Raw genomic sequence first — 13,273 nt, forward strand, 5'->3', positions numbered from 1 at the left:
ATTTTCTTATATTATTTCTTTGATATTTTCAGTACACAATACACTCATTTATCTAACGAAAAAAAAGAAAAGAAGAGAAAGAAAAAAAAGAAAAAAGAGAGACATGAAAGAGAGAGAAGAAGAGTGGAAGATTAATTTTTATATCAGTACTGCTTATTTTAAAAAATTTATGAAATTCAGGAAATACTTTGATGGCTTAATTTATTTCTAACACAATTAAATTCAAAAATTCGCGAATTATCTTTTTATACAAATTATATTTTGAAATAATTTATTCTGTTTCTGTTTCTACTTAATTCCTATTAATTAATAAAATAATCAACTTCAAGAAATAAATCTCTAACAAATAAATAAGCACGTGGAGATATTAATTTTTATTTTATAATTAAATTTTGAAGATTAGAGGGTGAAATTTTTTTCTTTCATTGTAAGAAATTAACAGAAACAATACGAGCCGATGCATAATATGGAATAAATATGTAACAGTATGTCTTATCAAGAGAGGTGGAGTCACAGGAAAATCGGATCTCTTTTCATTCTCTTCCTCTCTTTTTCTCTCTTTCTCTCTCTTTGTCTCTCTTTCTCTCTCTTTGTAGATGGGCGACGTTGGACACCATTACGCTGAATCGTGGCTGTAGATTGGTCGGTCGGCTGCTGGTGGGAACAGAGCTTATCCGGTTCGACTAACTGCGCCCCACCAAACTCGTGAACCAAGTCGATTCTAATGTCGAAATACACGCGAGGAGGGAACTGATACTACATGAGAGAAGCCTGTTAAAGTCACATCGCAACATTCTCGATATCGACATCAAAGGAAAACAAGTTCAACGCATCAAACAACGTTTCGTTCAGTTGAGTTATCGATTCGATTTCGTATAGTGAACAATTTATTTTTAAATTCCGTGATTTTTTTAAAAATCTTGTGTTGTGGAAACATATATTCGCGTATTGTGTAAAAATTCTAATATAAAAAAAGAAGACATGCCGTCATTTCATGACGATTTTGTCGCGGGTGAATCTTCGAATCTCAGCAACATCACCAACATGATGCATTATAATCAAAGTAACTTTAGTGTCCCGTATCGCCAGCAACAGCAACAGATCGCGAATAATCAACAGCAACAATTAATAATGCAGCAAGCGCAACAACAGACATCAATGCAACAGGTTCAACCGCACGCGGTTGCCGCCGCCGTCATCGATGGGAGCCACTGGTATGGATGTTCTCACAGACCTATACCAGCGACACCAGCTCTGCATCCTCAGCATCAGCCGAGTGCGCACACACACACAATTTCCTCGCAATTCTTTAATCATGCCGAAGTGCTCTCTGGATGGTCTTACCCTCATTACTCGCAATATATTCAGTATCATCAACCGCATCATCTTCAACCGCAGTCGCAACAGCACTTACAATCAAACTCAGCGCAGCTGCTCATTCATCGTTCGTTGCTAGATAATCTTAACGAGTCACATTCCTCGCCGGAGCAGAATATACAGCAACATTCGTCACCTCAACAACTTTATTCGCAACATTCATCGCCGGAGCAGAATATACAGCAACATTCGTCACCTCAGCAACTTTATTCGCAACATTCGTCGCCGCAGCAAAATATGCAGCAACAATCGCCACCTCAGCCGATCTGTTCGCAACATTCGTCGCCGCAGCAAAACATGCAGCAACATTCACCTCAAGAACTCTGTCCACAACATACATCACCGCAGCAAAATATGCAGCAACATTCGCCACCTCAACAAATCTGTTCGCAACATTCGTCTCCGCAGAATATGCAGCAAAGTTCACCACCTCAGCAACATTATCAGCAGCATTCGTCACCGCAACAACATATACAAATTTCGCCGCCGCAACAACAGTGTCAGCAACAGCCATCACCGCAGCATCATATTCACTGTAGCCAACGTCAAATTTCGTTAACCAAACAACAGCTTCAAAGGTACCCGAATTCATCATCTACAAGTTCTTACAGACAGCAAATGTTATTGCATGAGTTGGGTATCAGACATGAGAATGGCGGAATGCCGATTTTAAATCCGCATTCATCAATATCCGTCAAAGTAAATAATGTAAGTGACAATATAAACAACAACGTAGATAGTAACATGAGTGGCAGTAATAGTACGATATCACCTAATAATCCAAATGCGATGTACGATGTGGACTTACCGTGTACCTCCGGATATAATATCAACCAGCCATCGACATCCTCAGCCATACCATCTACATCAAGAGAAATGCTGGCCATAGCATCTACATCGAGAGAAATGCCGGCCATAGCATCTACATCAAGAGAAATGCCGACCATATTATCCACACCCAGAGACATGTCGGCTATACCATCGACATCAAGAGGACTACCGTCCACTTCTAGGCGTCAACCATACGCTTCCAGAATGCCGCATGGAAGAAGAAGTCCATACGAATGGATGAAGAGATCATCGTACCAGAGTCAACCGAAGCCAGGTCAGTATGATTGTCATTTAAACACATCATAATTAATAAAGATCATTTCAACATCTCTCTTACACCTTTTTTCAAATTAGAGGTTCTAATAATGGTGTAAATTTATCCAATAGTAGAATCATCTTTGCATGCTTTGAAAATTGGCAAGATTATTATAACGATATTAAAATAATAAAAAATAACGAAACACATTGAGAGAAATTATGACAAAAGTATCTTTCTCACAGAACGCATATAGCATGATAACATAAGTATTAAAATAAAACTAATTCGGTAAATATCAATTTAAATTCGTACTTGCATTATTAATATATCCAAAACACTTATCTCTTAAAACACGATAGATAACACATTCAACGTCAAAGGAAAATTGCTACTTTTTATTTCACAAAATTTCACAAAATCCTTAATTTTCATCAAAAAAGTTTAATTCGCATATAATAGATTGCGCGTGCCGTCGGAAACATTTTATGCCTCGATTCGTCGCTCCCTAGTCCCACTTAATTTTTATCTTATCTTGCATATTTGACTAGATGTAGTACAACGCAATTTGTACGTGGAAATTATTGTCGATTAGATTTTTTTAATTTTAATTGACTGATGAAAGCAATTATGCCGCCTACAGTATTGATCATATTGATAAAATTTCGTGGATCTACACATATAATCTTTTTCAAATTAGGAGTTGTTATATACTACTGTTGCTATATTATTACTATTATATTCTATTTGATATCCAAATAAAGAATATAATATCAAAAATAATAAATAATTATTATATGATATATTATATATAATAAATATTCTTACTCTCGGAATATCTTAGAGAAAAAAATTTAAGAAATAAATATAACTAAATATCCAATAAGAATAGAGCGTTAATTAAGTATCAAGCTTAACAGAGTAATTGCTATTATTATTTGCAATTTAATTTGAAAAGAATATTACGGCTCCGAATTATATAAAATTGCATTAAAAGATTACACAGGCCTGCGAGGGTCTTATAAAAAGCAGAGTTATTATAAAGAGCAGAGTAAGTGAATCTGATAAATTTTTTGATGCTAAAAACGAATCTGGCTGCAGAATTTCCCCAGCACGTCAGGTTTTTGAGTAATTAGTAATTAAATTGTTCAAAAAATGGGTATTTTGGCCAATTTTGTGAATTTATTATGGGGGAACCTAATTTTTTGAAATATTTCTGCCAATGGCATCGTATAATACTAGTCTTCACTTTTCAAATCCACTTTCGATTGCCGCCGCATGATTTTTTTTCGGACAATTTAATCACAAATTACTCAAAAACCTGACATGCTGGAGAAATTCTGCGGTCAGATTCGTTTTTAGTGCTAAAAAACCTAGAGATTCACTTATTCTGTTTTTTTGTAACTAACAGAATCTAAAATTTCGCAGGTCTGTGTTGTTATAAACTTATTAAAGATTATTATAAACTTATAATAAACAGTTATTAATGAAATATTGCTCAATCAGGAAAATGCAGAATTTGCGAATATTAAAAACTTGTCAATTTTTATTTTCCTTAATCTCAGATGTGCGGTTTCCACGAATTAATAATTATTGGATTCTTTTCTTCTAAGATTTTTTAACAACATTTATTTACAATTTAAATATCCTTCTATAGTCATATACGATTAACAAAAAAGTCGTGTTTATTATAAAATACATTGTATGTAGAATTAAAAGCTACGATATTATCATAGCTTTATCATCGCAACGATGATATCTGATCAAGTGAGATGAGAAAATAAAAATCTATATCCCCTATATTATTGAGGATTATAGCCAATAATGCAATTCACATTCTAAGCACAACATATATATCTAATTACAAATTCAGATCAGGAATGTCGAGTTGTGTAGAACTAGAATTAAATTGAAATAGAAGCTGAAAAGAATATCTGAAAAAGAACATATATTTTTTTAATTTTTCCGATATTATAGATACTTGCAATATTATCAGGAATATATATTAATTACAACTTTAAAAGAATATTAAAGATCCATATTTTTTATTAGAACATCAATATAAAATTTAATGTGGAACAATTCTACAGATCACTCAGTCGCTGCGAGAGACGCGCAAATCTTACAAATATTATTTTTGACGAGATCTGAACGAGTAATTTTCGGTTTCAAAAGATCGGTTGAAAAATCAGACGATTTAAAAATCGCGTAATGAAGCTTAACACGCGTGTTTAAGACGCATATGTCTAACGAGAACGCCGAGGACTTGTTCGCGCACGATTATAAACACGTCTCGGCGGTCTAGATACGGCAAACCATGTAAACACGGTAACAGACGAGCAAACATCTAATTGCTCTCAAATATTTGTGAGATAATCCTCTCTCTCTCTCCCTTCCTCCCTCTCTCCCCGATCCGACCGTCCTCTTGTCATACACCTGAATTTTTCTCCGGTTCTGAACGAAAATCCCATTCGTTCGCACGATGTCCTGAATCAACACGACACGCGACAAAAAAGAGTTAACTCTCTTACGTAGCAAACCGCGTGTTCTCGCGAAGCCGAGTCATTCGAGTATCACTCCAGTGAATTTGTTAATACACATATCGATAGGTTCTCGCACGATGAAAGAGATGTCACGTTCATTCTTGCAGCGTGCGACGCTGCTGGCAACGCGGATTCGCCTTCGCCAATTAACGAACTCTGCTGCCGACTTGAAACCCTCGGTACGAATTACAATCGAAATATTAATCGTTGTGTACAATGTTACTTTGATGTTTTCTTGCATGCTTTGTATTGCATGCAAGTACTCGATGTTATTAGTGAAGTGAAAAATGTTGTGATTGAACTGGTAGAACTAGCATTAAATTTAAACAAAAGCTTGTAGACCTTCACATCGACCTTCAGATGCGCCTAAAAAATATTTGATAAAGTAAGATATTTAGTAATTTTTTCCATACCTTATGGATATTTGTAATATTTTCGAAATATTTATTATAATTTTGAAAGAATATTGAAGGTAGAGAAAAGTTTCAGAAGATACGATATTCAAAAAAGTGTCAAAAATTCTATTATATACATATATAAGGATAGGAAACTAAAAAATATTTTTACACAAAATCTATATAAAGAAATCCTTTTTTTAATTATTTTTCATATATGTAATATATAAATATATCATGACGACGTATCTTGAGATTTCTATAAAATCTGTAACGTTAACAATGTTGAAAAGATCGATTAATTCTACACAGTGACAATATTAATAAATATTAATTAATCTCGACTTGAGAGAATCGTTTATTCGCGCGATGTCTCTTGAAATTTCACTGTTTGCTTTATTTTTTCAGTCATCTTTAGACCAATAAAAATTTTTCCTCGCGAATTAAAAACTAAAATAGTCATTTGGTGCTTTTTTTCTAGAGAGTTTATTCGCGCGCATTATTTGGTGTCCATTTTTCCTTCCAGAAAACCGATTTTTCATATTCTTTCATTCGATTGGAATTAATATATCCGTAGGAAAAAAGTATCTCCCTCGAAAATTCTGTTGTTCTTAAGATCTAGAGCTATCAAGTTCTTTCTCTAGATTCTCTATTCCTGATTTTCCCTTTCATTACATCTTCCCTCTCATTTGCATCTTATAAAGTAGGATATTTAATAATTTTTCGCATATTTTTTATGGATATTTATAATATTTTCGAAATATTTATTACAATTTTGAAAGAATATTAAAGGTAGAGAAGAGCTTCAGAAGATACGATATTCAAAAAAGTGTCAAAAATTCTATTTTATATATAAGGATAGGAAACTAAAAATATTTCTACACAAAAGCTATATAAAAAAATCTTTTTTTTTAATTATTTTTCATATATATAATATATAAATATATCATGACGACGTATCTTGAGATTTCTATAAAATCTCTAACGTTAACAATGTTGAAAATATCGATTAATTTTACACAGTGACAATATTAATAAATATTAATTAATCTCAGTTTGAGAGAATCGTTTATTCGCGCGATGTCTCTTGAAATCTCACTGTTCATTTTATTTTTTCAGTCATCTTTAGATCAATAAAAATTTTTCCTCGCGAATTAAAAACTAAAATAGTCATTTGGTACTTTTTTCCAGAGAGTTTATTCGCGCACACTATTTGGTGTCCATTTTTCCTTCCAGAAAACCGATATTCTTTCATTCGATTGGAATTAATATCGGATATATAGGAAAAAATATCTCCCTCGAAAATTCTGTTGTTTTTCGGGTCTAGAGCTATCAAGTTCTTTCTCTAGATTCTCTATTCCTGATTTTCTCTTTCGTTACATCTTCCCTCTCATTTGCATCTTATTTGACGCGCGTGCAGCAAGTACGCCTTTAAGCACCTTAAAACGGGCATGCATCCCCTGTACCTTCCAGCGGCTATTATCTGCATTTTATGGTTATATTGCAGGTAGAAGCGCCGCTCGGGCAGAAGCCCCTCCTCATGACAACGGTCTGCTCGCATAATATACAGAAATGCGAGGCCGTCGTACAATCTCGTGAGGAAGACGCTTTCTCATTCGTGAATCGCGCGCTCGTTCCGTGAGAGCGATCCTAGCGATGGCAGCACGCGATTTTTACCGGTTTTTACGACAGCTTTCGTCTCGCCGCGATTCCTTTATCGACTTGTGCGTTTGGAAACACCACCGAATGGCGGACAAAAGATTCAACCCTTTGAGGACGGTTTTTCTTTTCTTTTGAAAAATCGAGCTCTTACAAAATTCATAAAAAATATTTTTATTCGAATGAAAACACGCTTTTGATTAAAAATGAATTAAAGTATCTATGATTTTCTTGAGGCAATCAGTTACACCAAAACATTACATATTCATATCTTTATTCATATCTTCTGAGCTTTTTCTCTCACTGACTGGCTACAAATTATTCGTCTTCATTTCTTTCTTTTTTACTAGACTCAGATTAAATACGAGAAAAGAAATGTCTATCAATAAGTTCGAATATTCTTCTGGACTTATTCTCTTTCCGATTCCAACTGATTTCGCATATTGATTGATAATTTATCTGATCAATTGAACTTTGAAGTTATTAAATTAATTTTTATCTTCAAAAAACTTTAAATCTTAGGAGAGAAATGAGTGAAAAATGCAACAACTATTGATTAAAGCTAAAAACGTATATAATATATTTGTCTTCTTTTTAAAAAAACTTTAAAACGCACATATATAAATCCTTAAAGGTTTAAAGAAACTTTTCATACAAGTGTAAAGAGATTTTACGATTATCATTACTTTTTAATCAGTGATTATAAATGAATAATCGTTTGTAAAAAATTTAATTGTTTTGTCACGTGGTTTTAACGTGTCAGACACGTCTTTATAATCTTTTTACTTTTTGGTCAGAGGCAAAACATCTTTCTCAAAGAAAAACTCAGCACGTCTTATTGTAGCTTAGAGAGGCAGAAGCGTGACCGGCCCAAAATATCAGTGATTCCCAATTATGGTTAAATGTTTGGACAACACCAAGACCTAAATGTAACTAAGGCAGAAAGAGGGAGAGAGATACATATAGTATGAAGATTTGCAGATTTCAACATCTATCTACCTATTCATGTCAAATAGTGTTTTCATTTCTCTATCATTTATCTTCTGTCTTGTATAGCCTCGCGATAGGGTCCCTTTGCAGAAAAGTTGTTCGAAAAGAACTTTTTTAGTTTTCTCAGACCATCTTTCTATTCTCAATTGGATCAGGTAACGCTCAGTTTCAGTATATCTAATCGTTGGAATGGAATCTCTTAAGTCTATTTATATCCGCATGTAATATAATTCAATATTCACAATAGGTGCTACCAATACGCACAATAGTTGCTACCTTTTTCTCCTTTACCCTTTATTTACTCGCCAACTTATTTACGATAATCGCATGTTTGCGCATGGTTTCGTATTAACACATTATATACAGGTTTAAACTGACCTAAGAATTCGTTTCACGTCAACGAACTCTAAACATAGATGTTGGAGAATAAGAATGGATCGTTTAAAATTGGTTATTAGACATAGAATATTTCTGCAGGGGTGCTCTTTGTTATTTTAAAAATCAGATCTCCACAGTAGGTGTAGTAAATTATAAGATAAAAAAATCATAAGATATTGACGAATCAATTAAATAGAAAATTAATAAGAAAAATAATTAAATATGATTGATTAATTTTTTATGGCTTAAAGCTTATTACACCTACCGTAAACTCGACTTAATACGTTACATCTAATTTCTTTATCTCTCTAACATGGTGTAGAAATAGTGTAATGATTAGATCTCTCTCTCTCTCTCTCTCTCTCTCTCTCTCTCTCTCTCTCTCTCTCTCTCTCTCTCTCTCTCTCTCTCTCTTATTTTATTTGTGTCTTTCAGTATCTTATAAAATTCACTACTAACAAAAGTGATAATTTTATTTTTACGTTACTAATTTACGTGTATGTTATTAATTTAAGTGTGTATTTAAAAATATACTATTATGTATATATCTTATATGAAAAAATTTAAAAAAATGATTATTTATATATTACTGCTTTAATCCCTAAATGATAATATAATTTATCTATTTCGTATAAAATTTTACATAAAAATTTTATTTGTAATTTATACTTGCATATTGGACTTTACATTTTAAATAGGTAATGAACGGATTATTTTCGTTTATTCGCTGGACATTTACTTGTCCGACTTATAAAATCAATTTAATATCTGAAACTCGTGCATTGAGATCAGAAATTAAATTGAACAGTATATTTTTAATCTTATTTGTTACTCTTTGCAAACTTTCTGTAATTCTCGTAACTAAAACTTAAATACGAAAAGGATAACGCATCGCATGTCGCATAGCGGTAAACAAACGAACTAACACATCTTTGCCTGCTCGCGCGAAACTTTGATATCCAAGATCGGGCATTTTGTGGACGTCCAAATATTGGCCGTTAACGGATGTCTCGAATCGGATGTATGATGAATGGTCATTTCATCGCATTGTCCATGGACGTGCGGATGTAAAATGGACATAAAATGAATGTCCATAGAATGTCCTGTACTGTCTGGGACATATCTCTGGCAGCAATCATTTTTTCTTCTTTCAAACAGTTCTTTCAAGATTTGCTAGAGAAATTTTTATAATTTGCTAGACTAGAAATACTTGTGAGACGCAAATGATTGGGAAATCCGAACCTGACTCTTTTGCTTTCCGAGCAACTGCTCTATGTTTTTACACTGAGAAAAATCCTTTGATTGTATCAACAAGACGTATCTGATAGAAGGCATTTTGGTAAACCAAGCACAATTTCTAGTTATCACAATAAGACTTGATTTTTTATAACTAGAATGTTTAATAGACTTTACTACAAGAATTTGATTATTTTCTAGTTGGATTTATAAAACTTCTTGTTATATTAATTAAACATGAACACAGTGATGCTATTTTTTTTGTAAATTTAGTATCATTACCAAGAAAATTTGGTAAATTTAACAGGAAGAAATTAATCATACTCATCTGATAATTCCTAAAGGAATTCTTCGTCCATTTTCCAACAGACATACTGATTGAATCTATTAGATTCCAGATCTATTAGACTCCAGATTTCTAATTAATGCAACCAGATTTTTTTCTCAGTGTACATATATTCGTCGCGTCCCCTTCCCAAGAAAATTTTCCTAATTTATATTTTGTGCAATATCGTTATATTCTTTCGTAAAATTGTTTACTCTTCATAATAATATTTGAATACATATTTTTCTCGACTGAAACAAACCTAGCATTTTTGGGTATTACATGTATACGTACGTATATATGTATATATTACGCAACTGTACACGGTAGAAAATCCCTGCTCGCGTACGCGGGCCATTTGATATGCGATATACAAATGCGAGATGGCACAATAGAGGTAATTGTGACGCCGCTGACAAATGGTACCCGCGCGAGTCGGCGCACATGAGTCGTGGCGGCCCGCGCCGACACGAGAGATATCGTCGGGGGTTGTCAAACGCCCACAGGAAAAGCGGGGCACGCGCTTTTGCCATTTCGCGCCGCGAAATGGAAGAGCAAACGCTATAATGGGGTGGCAACGAGTCCCAGGAGCATCGTTTCTTCCGCTCCCTCGCTCGCGTCTTCCGTCTCTTTCTCTCTCTCATTCTCTCTTTCTCCTTCTTTTTCCCTTCTTCTCTGTCTCGTAGCAGTTGTCTCTTTCTCTTGCTCCCTCTCTTTCTCTTCCATCACGCTCGTTCGCATTTTGTACTCGAGAAAAATAGCTCGGCTGGATTGCGAGTCTACTCGTTCAAAGACAAACTATGACGAACCAATGTCAAATCGGCCAAGACACCGTTTGAAAAATTTTCCCCGATACTGTTGAATGTGCATAAAATATATTAATTCAAAAATAATTAAACGTACAATATAATACATATATTTTCACTTCTTAAGATGTGAGGAAGAGTACAACTGACGTACATATTTTGCGCTTACAACCGCGTTATTGAGAACATTCTGGTGCAGTCGCGTTCAACGCGTCATCATCGGGATCCGGGTAATCATAGGTGCCAGTCCCGATATCGGTGAGATGAAAAACGCCGACGGTAATCCTTCCTGACTGACTCACACGCTTGCATGCGGCCCGTGCGTGCAACGAAAAATCCCGACCCGACACTCGCCACCCTTCAAACAAGAGCCCATACAATCCGCAAACTGAGGGTTGTCGCAGCGAACAGTCTCTTCAGAATGTAAAAAGTTGGAACTTCGAGTCGTACAGAGTTGTCCCGTTAACCGTGTGAAAAAGTTTTCCAGAAACTAGAAACGACGATTTTTTCCAAGTCACCTTCTTCGCAAATGTATTAAGAGGGCGAATCGTTCATCTTCGATGTTAAATCGTTTTTATTTTCCCAGTTTTCATTCTTTTTATATATTTTATAAATTTTATAAATTTTCTTTTTATATTTTATAAAATTTGTCATAAATTAAAAATATTATATTTAAATATTATATAAAATATTTAAATATTATAAATGTATTTTATAATTTAAATATTATATGTATATGTGTTATATTATAAAATTTAAATATTCTATATTTTATTAAATGTTATATTTTTTCTAAAAAATTCGATATATATTACTATGCACCTTACCAGATTATATTGTTAATTCTTTTTCATTATTGTTATCATTATTATATATTGTGTAGTCTCTACTAATATTAAAATTTTATTTTTTCATTACATTTAGGTAGTTTTCTTAATTTTAATAAATAATACAAATATTTATTTAAATCATCATTCTCTACAGAAATTTCATATAATAAATTAATTACACGTACAGGGGAGGACAAGCATTTGTCATTTTTCAATATATGAATAATCTGAGTCTCTCTCATTTCTTACTATTATATCGTATTTTGGTGAATGATATAACTTCTTTCATCTCGCGATAAAGAGGGAGATTGATTCGAAATTGCGAAATTATCTTTGCGAATGTGGCGTGATGAGCTTCCCCCGTCGTTCATACGAAGAATCTATCGCAATTAAGGCGAGTACGCGTACAGTTTGAAATTTTTTTTTTTTTATTCGATTACAATCTTCAACGAGATAAAGAGTCTGCCTTTTGATAAGGTTTAAGGATATTTCATGTTTGTTTACGTGCATCAAGTTGCGCGACATTTACTCTTAACGCGTCAAATATTTACACGTCTAACAATATGCAGCATGTATGACAGAAAAAAAGTAAAAAAAGAAGAAAAATTCGAGCCACATCGCGCGATATCGTATTGACAAAACTATAACGAACAGTGTCTAATATTTATTTTTCGTTTATCTCTCGTGTGTAGTGCTTTATTTATATAACAGAGATTTAAACTGATCATTACGCAATCAATGAAGTAATCGATTTGTTACAAAAAATCTCTCATAATCGAGAAAGATTTCCTTTTAAAATGCTTTCTCGCTTATTGTTAAATCTTTCGCTTTTGCAAAATGTTACTCGCAAATTTGGCATTATTCTGTTTTCTTAGAAAAAAAAATAATAAACTTTGTGTGTGCGCGTCTTTTTTTTACAATTATCAATTTAATTATATTTTAATTATATTTTAGATGAATAAATTATGGTTGAAACACTAAGTTACATTTCGAAATCGGAATCGGTAGCGACGGATAAGATGTAACGATCGGTAGCGAACGCGTGTCAATTTATTGTATAGCATGCGTTCTCTTACACAGGATATACGGCAAAGATGTGATTCAAACATTATCATAGATATGGAGAGCTCGAAGTGCCCGCGATAACGATCGATCTCAATCTAAGTAAATGAAAACTCGAAACCCGACAGTTCATAATATATTGCTGGGTGTTATATTTGAAGAGATTATACATAGATTTAATACAATAAACGTGCGCACGCCGACGAGTATCACCTAAATATCAATGTGTGTCGCCTAATTCTGTAAATCCTCGATACTTACGTTACGTCTCGCTCGAATTTTTTTGCACATATAATATCGTACACATGTAAGATAATTATTTCGTAGGAAACGTAAAAAATATAGATGTATGAAATTTTATCTTCTAAAAAAATGTGTACGTTATGTAAAAGTTTTAGACCCCTTAAAATTCATAATTGTTTTAAAATGGACGCAAAATTATTATTTTTTAAATAAGTAAAATATAATCTTCAGATATATAAAAAATGTAGAAAAAATTCGGTGTAAATAAGTGATATATTCTCGTGCTTTGTTTCATTGTAAGATCTCAGTTTCTGAAAATAAATTCAGATTTTGTGACATAAA

The 13,273-nt window shown here is 33.3% G+C and overlaps 1 protein-coding gene across 3 annotated transcripts in view; it reads left to right on the top strand.

Annotated features, from left to right (window-relative positions):
- Cad (homeotic protein caudal) overlaps positions 1 to 13,273 on the top strand; it is a 35,342-nt gene that overhangs the window by 16,908 nt on the left and 5,161 nt on the right. The window contains exons 1-3 of one of the 3 annotated variants that reach the window (XM_083096947.1): positions 109 to 146; positions 597 to 2,482; positions 5,115 to 5,186. In XM_083096947.1, coding sequence (XP_082953073.1) covers positions 982 to 2,482; positions 5,115 to 5,186 — 1,573 coding nt within the window. In that variant the 5' untranslated portion in view covers positions 109 to 146; positions 597 to 981. Of the gene's footprint in view, positions 1 to 108; positions 147 to 596; positions 2,483 to 5,114; positions 5,187 to 13,273 lie in introns of those variants that run through there. The other 2 variants (XM_083096945.1, XM_083096948.1) reach the window with 2 other exon arrangements.

Source organism: Camponotus vicinus, unplaced genomic scaffold, assembly GCF_025532165.1.
Source record: "Camponotus vicinus isolate PSW18456_S1 unplaced genomic scaffold, iyCamVici1.0 SCAF_4, whole genome shotgun sequence".
NCBI lineage: Eukaryota > Metazoa > Arthropoda > Insecta > Hymenoptera > Formicidae > Camponotus > Camponotus vicinus.